The sequence below is a fragment of the Ylistrum balloti genome, unplaced genomic scaffold (genome assembly GCF_031769215.1).
Source record: "Ylistrum balloti isolate Yb309-2 unplaced genomic scaffold, AGI_CSIRO_Ybal_v1 Utg370256, whole genome shotgun sequence".
NCBI lineage: Eukaryota > Metazoa > Mollusca > Bivalvia > Pectinida > Pectinidae > Ylistrum > Ylistrum balloti.
Window position 1 is genome coordinate 29,682 of NW_026782203.1, and position 12,989 is coordinate 42,670.

At 33.3% G+C, this 12,989-nt stretch overlaps 1 protein-coding gene across 1 annotated transcript; it reads left to right on the forward strand.

The window, feature by feature from the left end:
• The first annotated feature begins 1,267 nt into the window (after window positions 1-1,267).
• Window positions 1,268-10,961, forward strand: LOC132552552 (beta-hexosaminidase subunit alpha-like). The gene is made up of 14 exons (XM_060216730.1): window positions 1,268-1,862; window positions 3,045-3,154; window positions 3,364-3,474; window positions 3,847-3,948; window positions 4,519-4,624; window positions 4,867-5,074; window positions 6,338-6,448; window positions 7,061-7,151; window positions 8,113-8,284; window positions 8,718-8,808; window positions 9,151-9,255; window positions 9,492-9,663; window positions 10,385-10,420; window positions 10,830-10,961. Exons 1-14 carry the CDS (start codon window positions 1,268-1,270, stop codon window positions 10,959-10,961), a joined length of 2,142 nt encoding a protein of 713 aa, XP_060072713.1.
• Window positions 10,962-12,989: the final 2,028 nt, after the last annotated feature.

Below are 12,989 nucleotides of genomic sequence, written 5' to 3' on the forward strand. Positions count from 1 at the left end.
CCATTTGTCATTAAAGTATTTTACATAAGGACATGTGCTCGACTGCTCTGTACAGCTTCTTTGGTTTCAAACATGATGTTAAAAACAGACTGATTGTAATATGTAACTGATGAAATAAATGTATTTTCTTTCGTTTAATATCATGTTATCCATTTTATCATTTTCTTTCGTGTAATATCATGTTATCCATTTTCTTTCTTTTAATATCATGTTATCCATTTTATCATTTCGACCACCGTGAATTCTATCCAGCAAAGTTAATATTTTCATTAATATACACGAATCTTGCCTCCGGCCAGTTATACTGCAGGTACATAGAACCAGGAAAAGAAGGCTTTCGATCTACCGGTACAATCTGGTCAGCCTTAGGGTCCAGTGCAATTCTTAAAACACCATTTATTATTTTTATCTCGTGACACGAACAACTGAAAACATGTTATCATATTCTCTCATTATATTATAACGCCTCGAAAATAACATGAACGTTTTTTACTGTAAATTTTAAAAGGCTCAAAGAAATTTTGATTAATAGCATGTTGGTACGTGGATGTTGTTTCTAAATATACATATTTGCCACAAGGCACATGTCACCAAAGTCATACGTACGTTCACACCTGGTCAAGGCATCAGATTTAGAATGATTCGGTGATTTGTAAACATTGTCCGGAAGAGTTATGACGAGCGTAATCTTCCGCCTTTTTGAAGTCAACAACTTGTAGGAACACTAACAAAGGATGTAAACATTTTCTGACTGCCACGACAGGATCTACATCACGATTATAAAGGTAAGCATCGTATTCAATTTTATTTGTAGGAATTCGTGTCGTTTTGAATATTAGTTCAATTTCATATCACAGAAACCTTAAATAAGCCCACAGGTGATAATCCCAATACCGTAGTGTTGTTAGAGTAAATAAAAATTAACCTTTATTTAACATTGACAAAGTCAGTACTAGACATGTTTATTCATAATATATTTATTATCAATTAAACTATTTATTCAGACATCGGTGTAAATATATAGTTTCCAGCGGTACAGACGATCAATATTTTTACACAACTAAATGACGATTCGGCGCACTTCTATAGAAACAATTAATATATTCCAATATAACTGAAATCCTTCAATTTCAAAAAAATTCATGTGACGTAATTGTGTTTGCATTTTTCGATACGATGAATTAGTAAAAATGAGCGTAGAGTATAATTAAAACAATCATTTTTTTTCTTCAGATGACATTATAGAATCCGTTAGAAAGCCACAGCCATGAAGAGGGTCATTGCATTGGTTTGTCTAATGATTTCCACCGTCACATCGATAAAGGAACCGTTGACTGCGCGGACTTTGAACTCAGCTTCTGGAATCGAAGTAAACAACATTAAAAGGAAGATATTAACGTTCAACGCAAAAACGCCGGATGAAGACTCAGTGAAATCAGGATATAATCCATATGTTGACATCAGTTGGGACAAAAATTTGTTTAAAATGAAATTTCGAGGCAAGCAGGGAGGTAGATTCAGAATCGGAAGAGCTCCGAAGTCTACACTCGGAGAACCTTGGCCTTTACCTCAGAAATACAAGGTTAATCGAAATATTGTGTATTATATAGACCATGAGCATTTTGAAATAATAAAAACAAAGAATACTTGTGATATATTAGAAAAAGCAATACAAAGATATCATGATATTATTTTCACATTTGCGTTGGAAGAAATCCACGAGAATTTTGATATCCTGTTACCAAAGAGCAAACTTGATGTTACTTCGGAAATGTATAGCAATGCAGAAAACATACAAACTTTAAGGATCAACGTCCAGACCCGATGTGATAAGTACCCCAGTGAGGATTCCAAAGAGGGATGTGAGTATAAATGTGGGGTCGAGGGTTTTAGACAAAGTACCAAAAACATACCTAAGTAATTTCCAAGATAAAACCATCCATTTTTGTTAATTTGTAATGTACATAATAAAAACTTTTCGCAACATGAATAGGACGTTAGTATAATTCCTTGCCTATCAAACCATCGACAAATTTTGTCATTGTGATAGTAATACTTTAAGAACAACGGAAATCGCGCCAACTTTTTCGAACTTTTTTATATCACGATGTAAAAAGATGAAACGTAACTGATCCAAATAAAAAAAGTACATTTCTCTCCATCACTTTTAGATTGGAAGCAGTTCTATACAATTAGTTCCAATTTGTTCAAGAATTTGTAAAAACCGTACATGTGATACGCTGTGTTAGAATTATGACATTAGATTATCAGCAAATCGCTTTCTCATCCGCCCTGTTTGGTATATTTTATAATTGCTCAGATCTTTATGTCGAGTCTTCAAAAGAGAAAAAAATAAAGTTAAAAATTACAGATGCCCCCCGCCCCGATCCCCTCACCCTCCACCCCCTTTCTATTGAAGAGTTTGGAAAACTTTTAAATATACAACGGCATCTATGTCTACCAGGTAAATACGATGACGATGTGTTTGGATGATGTTATGAAATACTTATATTTATGATTTTAAAAAAACCTATTCCAGCACATGTTGAGAACTGACTGTAACGAATACAGCGTGATCTCCTCAGGAATTTTGTCTTTTGATAATCTACCAAAGTTTCCCCCTTTTTCCAATTGTCTCTATTTAAATTGGATTCAGATATGTTGTTTAGATAAAGATAATTCAGAAACACTTGGTATTATTCTCCTTGTACTTTTTTTAGGAGTCTCTGTGTAAATCTCTCTTTTGTTTATATCTTGCCCTCTCTTTATTGAATTTGAGCTGGATTTTGATTTGTTTGTTTGTTTGTTTTTGTTTGTTTATTTGTTCTTTTGCCCTGGTTTTATGAAATTGAGTTTGGATTGTGACTATTTAAACATATTGATATCAAATAATTAATGAATTATGAAGAGTTATGACGTTTAGTAGTCGAATTACATTCTGCAATGATTTCCCCAATGTTCTGTTTTCAATTTGACTACTTTAAAAATAGATATTCTCGGCTTAATTTGATTCCATTATCTAATCATCCTCCCATTTTCTACAGATGTTATCAGTGTTAATGGGTCCGGAATTCACCTCGATGCTGTCGAAGTGTGGGGCGCTCTGCGTGGCCTTGAGACCATCAGTCAGCTGGTGTATAAATATAATGAAAAGGTATACATTGATGTCCTAGTTTGGTTTGATAAATTCACAAGTTATTACAAAATATCACAATATAAAACTTATTATAGTTTATGTAAATAAAAAGTAAACTAGTTTAAACTAGCAGTCAATTGAAGTATTGACACACAAAATGTAAATTGTTTGACAATGTCTGTTTGACATTTGTCTACCTTACATCTAACACATCAGTATCTTTGTAGTTTTATATCAGACAAATGTCAGTGAATGACTTCCCCCGATTCCGGTATCGCGGTTTGATGGTGGACACGGCGAGGCATTTCTTGCCGAAAGACTTACTGTATTCGATGTTGGTATGTAATCATTGAAGAAGTTCATGATCTAAATCAAGTGCAGTTTTTTTTATCTCGTTGTATTGAAAACAATAAAATGCATCTGCTTGCTACAGTGTGTGCGTCTCTTTCGCCCACTGATTCATTTCGCACCGTTTTATAAATCACTTTCCTGTCAATGTTTGATAAACAGAAAAAAATAACGAAAGTGATAAACGGAAATGTCTACAATTACTAGTGTTCAGCCAGACGTTATCCATTGCCAGTAGCACTTTTTTGATACCGTATTATTTTTGCGGTTATATTAGGTACGATGATAAATTATTGGCGTGCATGATTTTCGTGGACGTGGCTTGAAGACATATCACGAACGAAAAATTTACCTCTTTACAGGATGCCATGTCGATGAACAAAATGAACGCTTTCCATTGGCATATCGTAGATGACCAATCGTTTCCATACCAGAGCAAGGCATTTCCAGAGCTTTCTGAAAAAGTAAGTTTATTGTATCACGTGAAGTTAATTGTCTAGTTTGCTTTCCACATGAAAAAGCGCATTAGATGAACATGCACCCTTTTTTCATGTGCTGAAGGAGAACAGGCTACCATTGATTCAAAAGGTAGACATTGCACCTGCTGTAATAGGTCTGACTAAGCTCATTACGTTTTAAGGTGTTATCTTGTCTGTGATTGCTATAGCAAACATTAATAGTCATTAAACTTTCATTGTTTGTCTTTTATCTCTTAACATTACATATGTAACGTTTTGTATTATCTGATATATGCAAACTACGAAATTTATTTAAGCATGGGGCTAGTGTACATCCGCGTCTATTTTTTTTTTTTCGATCACTTTGGATTTTCCTTAGTCGACCTTTAGGTTTCAAAATTTAGGACATTGTCATCACTGACAGGTAGGACGAAACTGCTCTATGATGCAGTTAAATTCTTTGTTTGTCTCTACTGTATCTAACTCTTAATTTGCAAGAAAAATGTTATTTAATTGTGTATCTTTTGTACAGACATTGATATGTAGTTAATTAGTATTTAATTCTGTATCTTACAGGGTGCCTTCCATCCGTCCATGGTCTACACACAAACAGATATTGCTGATATCGTAGAGTACGCCAGACTACGAGGAATTAGGGTCATTCCTGAATTTGACATTCCAGGTATGAAAAAAAATAATGGTAAACTATAATACTTTTGTAACTTACCTTATAACATGAAACATACAGGTAGACCATGATAGTTCAAGCATTTCTTTTCCACAACAGCGTCTGTACGCTTTTGAGTATCCATCTATGGACTATCATCAAAAGAAGCGACATTTCAATAATAACGTGTTCTTGTAGATTTCCAAATCTCAACATGATTCATTTAAAATTAGACTGTCAAGTTTGTTCAACTACAGGTCACACATTTTCATGGGGAATCGCAAAACCAGAACTGATGGCCCAGTGTTACTCGGATACAGGACCGGTACCTGGACACTATGTCAACCTCGACCCCAGCCTCAACAAGACCTACTCGGTTTTGGAAGCATTATTCACGGAAATTAATGATCTGTTTCATGATAGCTATGTACATACTGGCGGGGATGAGGTTCCCATGGATTGTTGGTAGGCTATTACATATAATGTATTTTTTAGACTGTTACATTTATCGAAAACCTGTCGTATTTTCTATTTATTCTGAAACTTTAGATGTTCCCTACAGGAAAAATGACGTGCCATAAAAATACACGAACTCAAAAACAATTTAGATTACTACAAATTGATCTAGTCAGATGTTAAAAAAATAAATTGCTCAAAATTTTAATGAAATTGCTACCGTTGGATGATTTTAAAAGAATGACTAGTATGCGTGTATTCTAAGCTTTTCCATTATTAATAAGAATTTAAACGTGACGTACTTAATTATGATTAAGCCTTCCAGATTAACCCTCCCTTCATAAGAGCTTACCACCCAACAAAATCAATATATGATTAATAACATCCATGGTTTCACAATATTTTTGGCATGTGTAAAGTTATAAAATGTTTATATTGAAGTGGAAAGAGAACATCCTGAATTCTAAGAACAGTTTATAATTATGTAATTTATCGAATTTTGGAGTAAGAGCATTCAGCCGACCCTATTTTGACCAGTTTCCACCGAGCAATTGAAAAAAATTAATCCCAGAGTTACTTATAGAGATAAGCTTGACAGCTAATGGAGGCCGAGAATGAACATCATTGACGAGTCCTAGAAGGTCGAAACATTGAATGATGTAAGTTAATTCGTGGGTGTCGTTTTTTACAATCTTTCCTAATGGATAAACAGTTTCTTTGGTATAATATTGTACTTTTATCTGAAATATCACCATCAATCCTGCGATCTGTTTATAAAACTACGTTTTTCGTCGCTATTTTGTATACTTAATTGATGTGATGATTTCATGTGTTAACATGTGTGTCCTGAATAAGTCTTACTGATGATGAGAAGTAAATACATACACTTAGAATGCAATGTGCTCTACATTTGGTATTTATATAGATACTCCATTATCAACCTTAATATATATCATCAAGCTCAACGACGGGTGATTAGGATGTGAACTCTTCGGATCGACTTTATTGTAGATGACAAATATTGTTTTATTTATTGATATTATTACAATGTAACCAGGGGAGACAATTTCAAATATATTTTTCTGAGTATTCTTATTCTCATATTTTCCGAAATATTATTATTGGAATCAATTAGATTTCGATACCTTAACTTGATAAATACTGCGATATGTCCAGAGATTTAAGAAATTTTATTATTCTCCCTGTCGAAGTGCTACTGTTTAGTGTTGTCAATGATACATTTCTCCTGATAACAATAACACCATTTTCAAGGCGATCCAATCCAGGGATCCAGCAACTCGTTCGGAAGTTAGATGACAGTTGGAAGACTCTGGAAATGGGCAGACCGTTGACAGCCAAAGCATGGAACTACTTTGTCAATCGGTAAAATATAACATTTTTATACTGTATATCTACTACATGAAATGATTGTTATTGAATACAAATATGTAATTCTCATTGTGATTAATTTTATCCCACACCCCACTCTGTATTAAAGATTTGCATGGCGACCCGTTGCCGATGTAGCCCTTCAGGAAAACCTAGTCTTATTCACTTTGTACTTTTTCAGTAATCTTTGTGTAAATCTTCGAAGTATTTGGGTTCTTTTTATCCCGGCCAATCTAATACTCGGATAACTCGAAGTTTTCAAATGGTCCCACCTACTTCGAAATAACGAAGTTCGACTGTATGATGATGTCGACTTAGCTTTTGCATTCTGTAGTTAGTCAGCCAAATGGGTTACTACGGATATATTATGTTTTTTTCATTCCTTTATTACATCATTGATTCATGTATCTAACATTGATTGACGCTCTCTCTCTCTCTCTCTCTCTCTCTCTCTCTCTCTCTCTCTCTCTCTCTCTCTCTCTCTCTCTCTCTCTCTCTCTCTCTCTCTCTCTCTCTCTCTCTCTCTCTCTCTCTCTCTGATGTCTAGATAAATAAGTGTTTGAATAAACATGTCTCTTCTATATCACTATAACTTATCACTGGCAGAGTAGCAAGAATGGTGAAAAAAATAGGCGAGGACAGAGGGACCCCCAAACGGATCATGATGTGGAATGAAGTTTTCAGAGATGGCTTGAAGGTATATATTATTAACCCACGATATACTAGGGCATGTCAAAACAATTAACATTGCGATCGCTAACACGTTCTGGACAAATTAAGTACTTCCAATTAGAATATTTTGATTTCCAACCATTTAGATTGACCCTCATCTATGGCTCAAAAACTGCGTTGTCAGTTTATCATGCAACAACAGATTAAGGTTACTAGGATGTTAATTTATCAAATGTGTATGATATATACAATATATTTATTGTTTCTAAAACATACATTCATATAGAGTATTACATTCTCTTCATATTCTATATCAGCCTCAAAATTCAACGTAACATTTGGTATGTTGTTAAAAGAGAAAACAGTTTTTAAAAAAATACTGCTGTATACTTCTTATATTCAAAATGAATATAAACTATATTTTCTTGTATTGCTTCTTAACCTGATTTACAAATTGGTATTTCTGGATTGATTAGTCGAAACAATAATATGCACCACGTGCATAACAGATATTCTGGAAATAGCTATAAAAGAATGAATGAGATGCAACTCCTCTCTCCAACCTAACGTTCATCTAGGCATTGAACAGATTTTTTTATTCTTGTTTTTAGCGACTTTTATGCAAAGTTCTTAGATATCTCGTTTTACTGAAACAAACAGTTCATCGTAACATTTAAGCAATATCTTAATGCATTGTTCTTATTCTTTTCTAACATATGCTTACTGCTCTATAAATGCAATGCCAAGAGGTGTGAACTGTTGTAACTCGTTGATAACTAATGGAAAGTTTCTATATATATCTAAAACACTTTTTAAATTATCTTCAAGTTTAGGTGAATTATTGTACATGAAATCTATTTCGCCTCAAATTTCCCCCAACATGTATGAGGTATGATACATAAGATATGATGTTACACTTATGTTTTTAAGACATACATACAATTATATTTTTATATAATTTAATACATATCTTTTGATTCTGATAGATTCCAAGTGACTCGATCATACAAGTATGGTTTGGCAATTCTAAAGAGGTGGAGAAAGTGATAGAAAGTGGGTATCATGTGATCTACTCTGAGTGTTGGTACCTTGACAAAGTGAGCGAATATGTCCAATGGCCTGATCTCTACCTGTGTGACCCAAACACTCGCAAACCTGGTGAGAACATGTAAAATAGTCACAAACATTCACAGTAATATTTGATTTGTTTGTGTCTTTGTTTTTTCGAATAGTTTCTTAAATCAGAATATTGAATATTTGAATCTCTTTGAAGTGTTTTTAATTGTGCTTACACGTATAAAACATTGAGTATTTTTCTGTCTGCAAATACTTATAAGAGAGTTTTTTCAACAATACAATACCATCTTTGATGAAGTAGAAGACACTTATACATGGTCTTATTTTCTTTGTACCTTTTCAAGGGCTTCCGTGTTTTCGTTTGTTCAGATTTTGCCCTAGTTTTATTGAATTCTAGTTTGGATTATGATCATGTTTGTATTTTCGCGGTGTTTTTAAGATACTGAAGGTCGGTCATGTCCTACCACACATATAAATGATTTTCAAAGAGATTTTATTTTCAATTTTCAACAAGGATTTGAGAAGAGAGAGGCCATGATATTAGGAGGAGAAGCCTGCTTGTGGACTGAAAATATTGCTAGTGAATCTGCTATGCTTTATACATGGTAAGTCTAATATCTGTTTTTATATTTTTTTTCATCGTGTTTTAACCGTATTCGCAATCTTTTCAAATACAATATTTTTGAGAATATCATTTAGGTTTTTTAATTGAACTTATCTTTAGGAAATATATGTTAGAATATTTGCGAAGCTATTGAACAAAAACAAACTAAAACCTCATTTTTAAAACAAACGAATGTTTACGTTCAAAAGGAAACCAAATTTCATATCTTATTTATTTAATGTGTGTACAGATCTGAAAATTATCGTTAGAATATTTCTTACATTAAATAATGAACGGTTTAACGATGATTTCGCATTCAATACTAACTAGATCTGGTTTGTAGGCCTCGGACCTCTGTTGTTGCTGAACGGCTTTGGAGCCACAGGGATGTTCGAGACGTGAACACGGCGGCGACACGTCTTCAGGAACATAAGTGCCGTATGAGCAGGTAAACATATTTCAGGAGATCATGTTCTTCTGAACAGATAAATAACATCAACTGTTTTCTTTGATATCAATGATTCTGTCGTAAATTGAATACAAAATACAATCAGGGAAGTCTTAGTCTTAAAATATGACATTATCTTCCCTCAAGGAATTGTAATGAATTAGTAACAAAATACGTCTTGAGTTAACACATATGATATTTAAAAAATAATCGTCCCTTTTGTATATTTCTGTTAGACGTGGTATACAAGTCAGCATGATCAACGGGCCCGATTACTGTCCTCCATATAGCCATAAAATGAAACCAAAGGTCAAGGTTGACAAGACGATTACAAAACATCACGACAAAGACACAAAAGTAAAGTTGCTAATAGACCAAATTAAAAACGGTGTTCCTGTATCCGTCAAGGTAAGAAAATACCAACATGTCGACAAAATCGTAATCCAAATTCAAATTTGATCAACTTCGGCAAATATGAACAAAAGAATGATTCAAGGGAGATTCCTGAAAAAGGACAAGGAGAATAAGACCGGGTGTTCATGAAGAGTTAGCATCCTCTGCTTCAAAATCATAGTTCGACATAAGCGGTGCCCCGGAGCTTCGAGATACCGTACTATGATCCATGATACAAAAATATTAGTAATCGGTTTCCTTTGAGGGATACCAGATAGAGAGCATAAAGATAACACCTATGCCGGCTTAGATTCTATCAAAGGTCCATGATTGATAAAAATATTAAGAGTATATATTCGTCTGAAATGCACAAATTGCTTTCTAATTTCAAACCATCAAAACCAGTATGTTACTTCTAGATAATTTTCTGGTGTTACTGTAGGCATACACGTAGTTTTATTGGTACAATCTGTCATCAATGCCTGCCGAGGGCAACTCCAATACCAGTGCTGTACATGTTCCATGCGTCCACATTGATTTGAAAAAAAATTGTAAATATGATATTTCTTGCATCATTGATCATTTTTTTTTATTTATTCATTTGTGTCTGTCGTATTCTTGAAAAATAGACTAATGATTTATATAACTATATTATTCTGGTATGTAAAATTTAACACATTAGCATGTAAAGAAACTGTTGAAAATTCCACTTATCCATCACCATGTCTGCTTACAGGAAAACAGACTACACAGAGTTCGCCTCAAAGCCCAGGTATGATTTAATAGATTAACAACAGCGTATCGTAAAAAAAATTTTCAAACAAATCAAAACCACTACAAAAAGTGTAAAATTAATAGAAATATTATGCATAATTATTCATGTGGAAGATATTCTTTGTTCACTTTTTCTGTTCTGTGCACAACTATTTTATCCTCGCATTCCTGATATTAAACATTGTGTTTTTTAGTTGTAAGAAACTTTGTTCAAAATTATATTGTCATCTCGTCCCTAGCATTAAACAACGTGTCTGATATTTCTATTGTACGAAACCCTGTTCACAGTTATGTTGTCCTTCTGTCCGTAACATTTAACACTATGTCGTGTCTGTCAAATAATACGGTATTCACTTCATTGTTCTCTTTTTTAACTTTAAACATACTTCATGTGGTCTCTGTTGCAGGAAACTGTGTTCATCGCTGTGCTGTTTCTTCCGTTCCTAATATTTACATCATTATACTGCTGCTTGAAAATAAAACGATCCAAAATTTTCAGTAGAATAATAAATTGCATAAAACGTGTGATATTTAGATAATGTAATTGTGTGTGTAATTAAATGTTTACGTTTTAAATACAAAGCGTCTGTATTCATTGGACACTACTTTGCATATCTATACCATCAATTTGATCATGATTTTCCAGAAGCCGTCAGTAGTTGTGGTGCCATTTTTACTTGAAACCTACTTGTTTGTTCATTATTTCAAGGCATGAATCGTATAACCCTGACAAATTAAAAACGTGCATGTTATCCAGCGCCTACTCATATACACAATGACTCGTTCACCTAAACCATACCTCTCTCCACCCCTTTCTGCTACAGAACACATATTGAAACCTCCACTCCGTGATCGAGGTCACTACGATCAGAATTATTATCTGTGTAGTTGTTTTGATACGTGTTTATACATGTTACTAATGTGAAAAAATTGTGAGAAGTGTAGATATGTATAGGATTTTAAATGAGTTTACATTTTGTGAGATTTTATTTAATGAGTCTTGGGATTTGCTTTCTCGATAAGTGTCATAAAATCTCATACGAAATAAAATAAAATTGTTATACCATGACTACAAAAAGTTTCATTTTGACAGGGCTTTAAGTAAAACAATTGAAGACTAAAATCAATGTAATTTCCCCTCGAAACGTGTTTATTTATTAACAATTTTTAATGAATAAATCATACAAATATCACAAATTAAAAAGATCTATGTCATCCAGCGTCTTCTCTGACTCCATCTGTAATTCCGTAGTGTAGGTTTCAGATATAGATAACACGTAGCAACGAAACGAAAAATCTAAAGTTATCCCCCTTTGATGTTCTATATACGTTGACTGCTTTCTCCCTACATAACTAAAGCCTGAATGAAGAATTGTATATGGCTTTATTGAATGATTATCTCATGTTTTGTGCGGTAATGATCCATAGTGACTTTAAGTATGTCTTGGTATATATTGATAGAAAGATACAATTGCGGAAAAAATTAATCTGTTTTCTGACAATAAATTACAAAATACTAGTAAGATATTCCCTTTTATACATCATTCCTAGAAATCAAAGTCTTTGATTATTAAATTCCTAGTTACCAAATTATTTTATAACACATTATCAGTATTGAATGCTAATCAAACATTACCAAGAGTTACATCCCCTGTTGTCTGTTCGAGTGGAACCATTTAACATGTTGGTGGACTGTGAAATATAGAAACAAATAATACATGCACAATTAGATAACATGTGAACTTATTGAACAGTTTTGTATCAAAATGTAAAATAAAACATCAGAACATAAATTAACGCCAGAATAGTTTTTCTTTATTTCACCTGTTTACGATCTGTCAATCGTTCGACAAAATTCTAAAATTCACAGTCCTTGCATCATTCATTTCATTCAATATCTTACTCATATAATGCAAATTGCAGCTATAATGTATAAATTTCAAATTTGATTTTCAGGAGAACATGATGATTCAATGAAAAATGCTCTCAAGTAAAATTTCAACTAGAAAAACCCAAAAAAATGTTGACCAAAAGGATATCACATTGGATTCAGCTGCAAGCTGTCTGTAGCTAAGAAATTTTTATAATAATAGGCATACCCATTTATGTCCCCACCCTACACATATCCCAACTCTTTCATTTCAACCGTACCCTCCCATTCCTCTCATGTTTCACACACCGACACGTTCATCTCAACCACACCTCGCCCCTACCCCTTCCCGCTACACTACACCATCCTTTTCTTTCCATGACATAGGTAACTACGTTGAAAGTAATTTCCAATGTCAATACTTTCATAACGTTTATATGTTAAACTATGTAAACACTATTATTTTGTTACTAATGTTATGAACTTTAAAGACGTGTACACATGAATAGGATTTTAAATGAGTTAGCATTTCATGAGATTTCAAAACAATCTTACTTTTTTTATTTTTGTGAGCAAAGTTTGAAATTTCTAAACCAGTTTCATAAAATCTCATGAAACGAAAACAATTTGTAGGATTCTTGTTATCACATAACTACAAAAGTTACATTTTGACAGCATTTAAAGTGAAACAATCGTT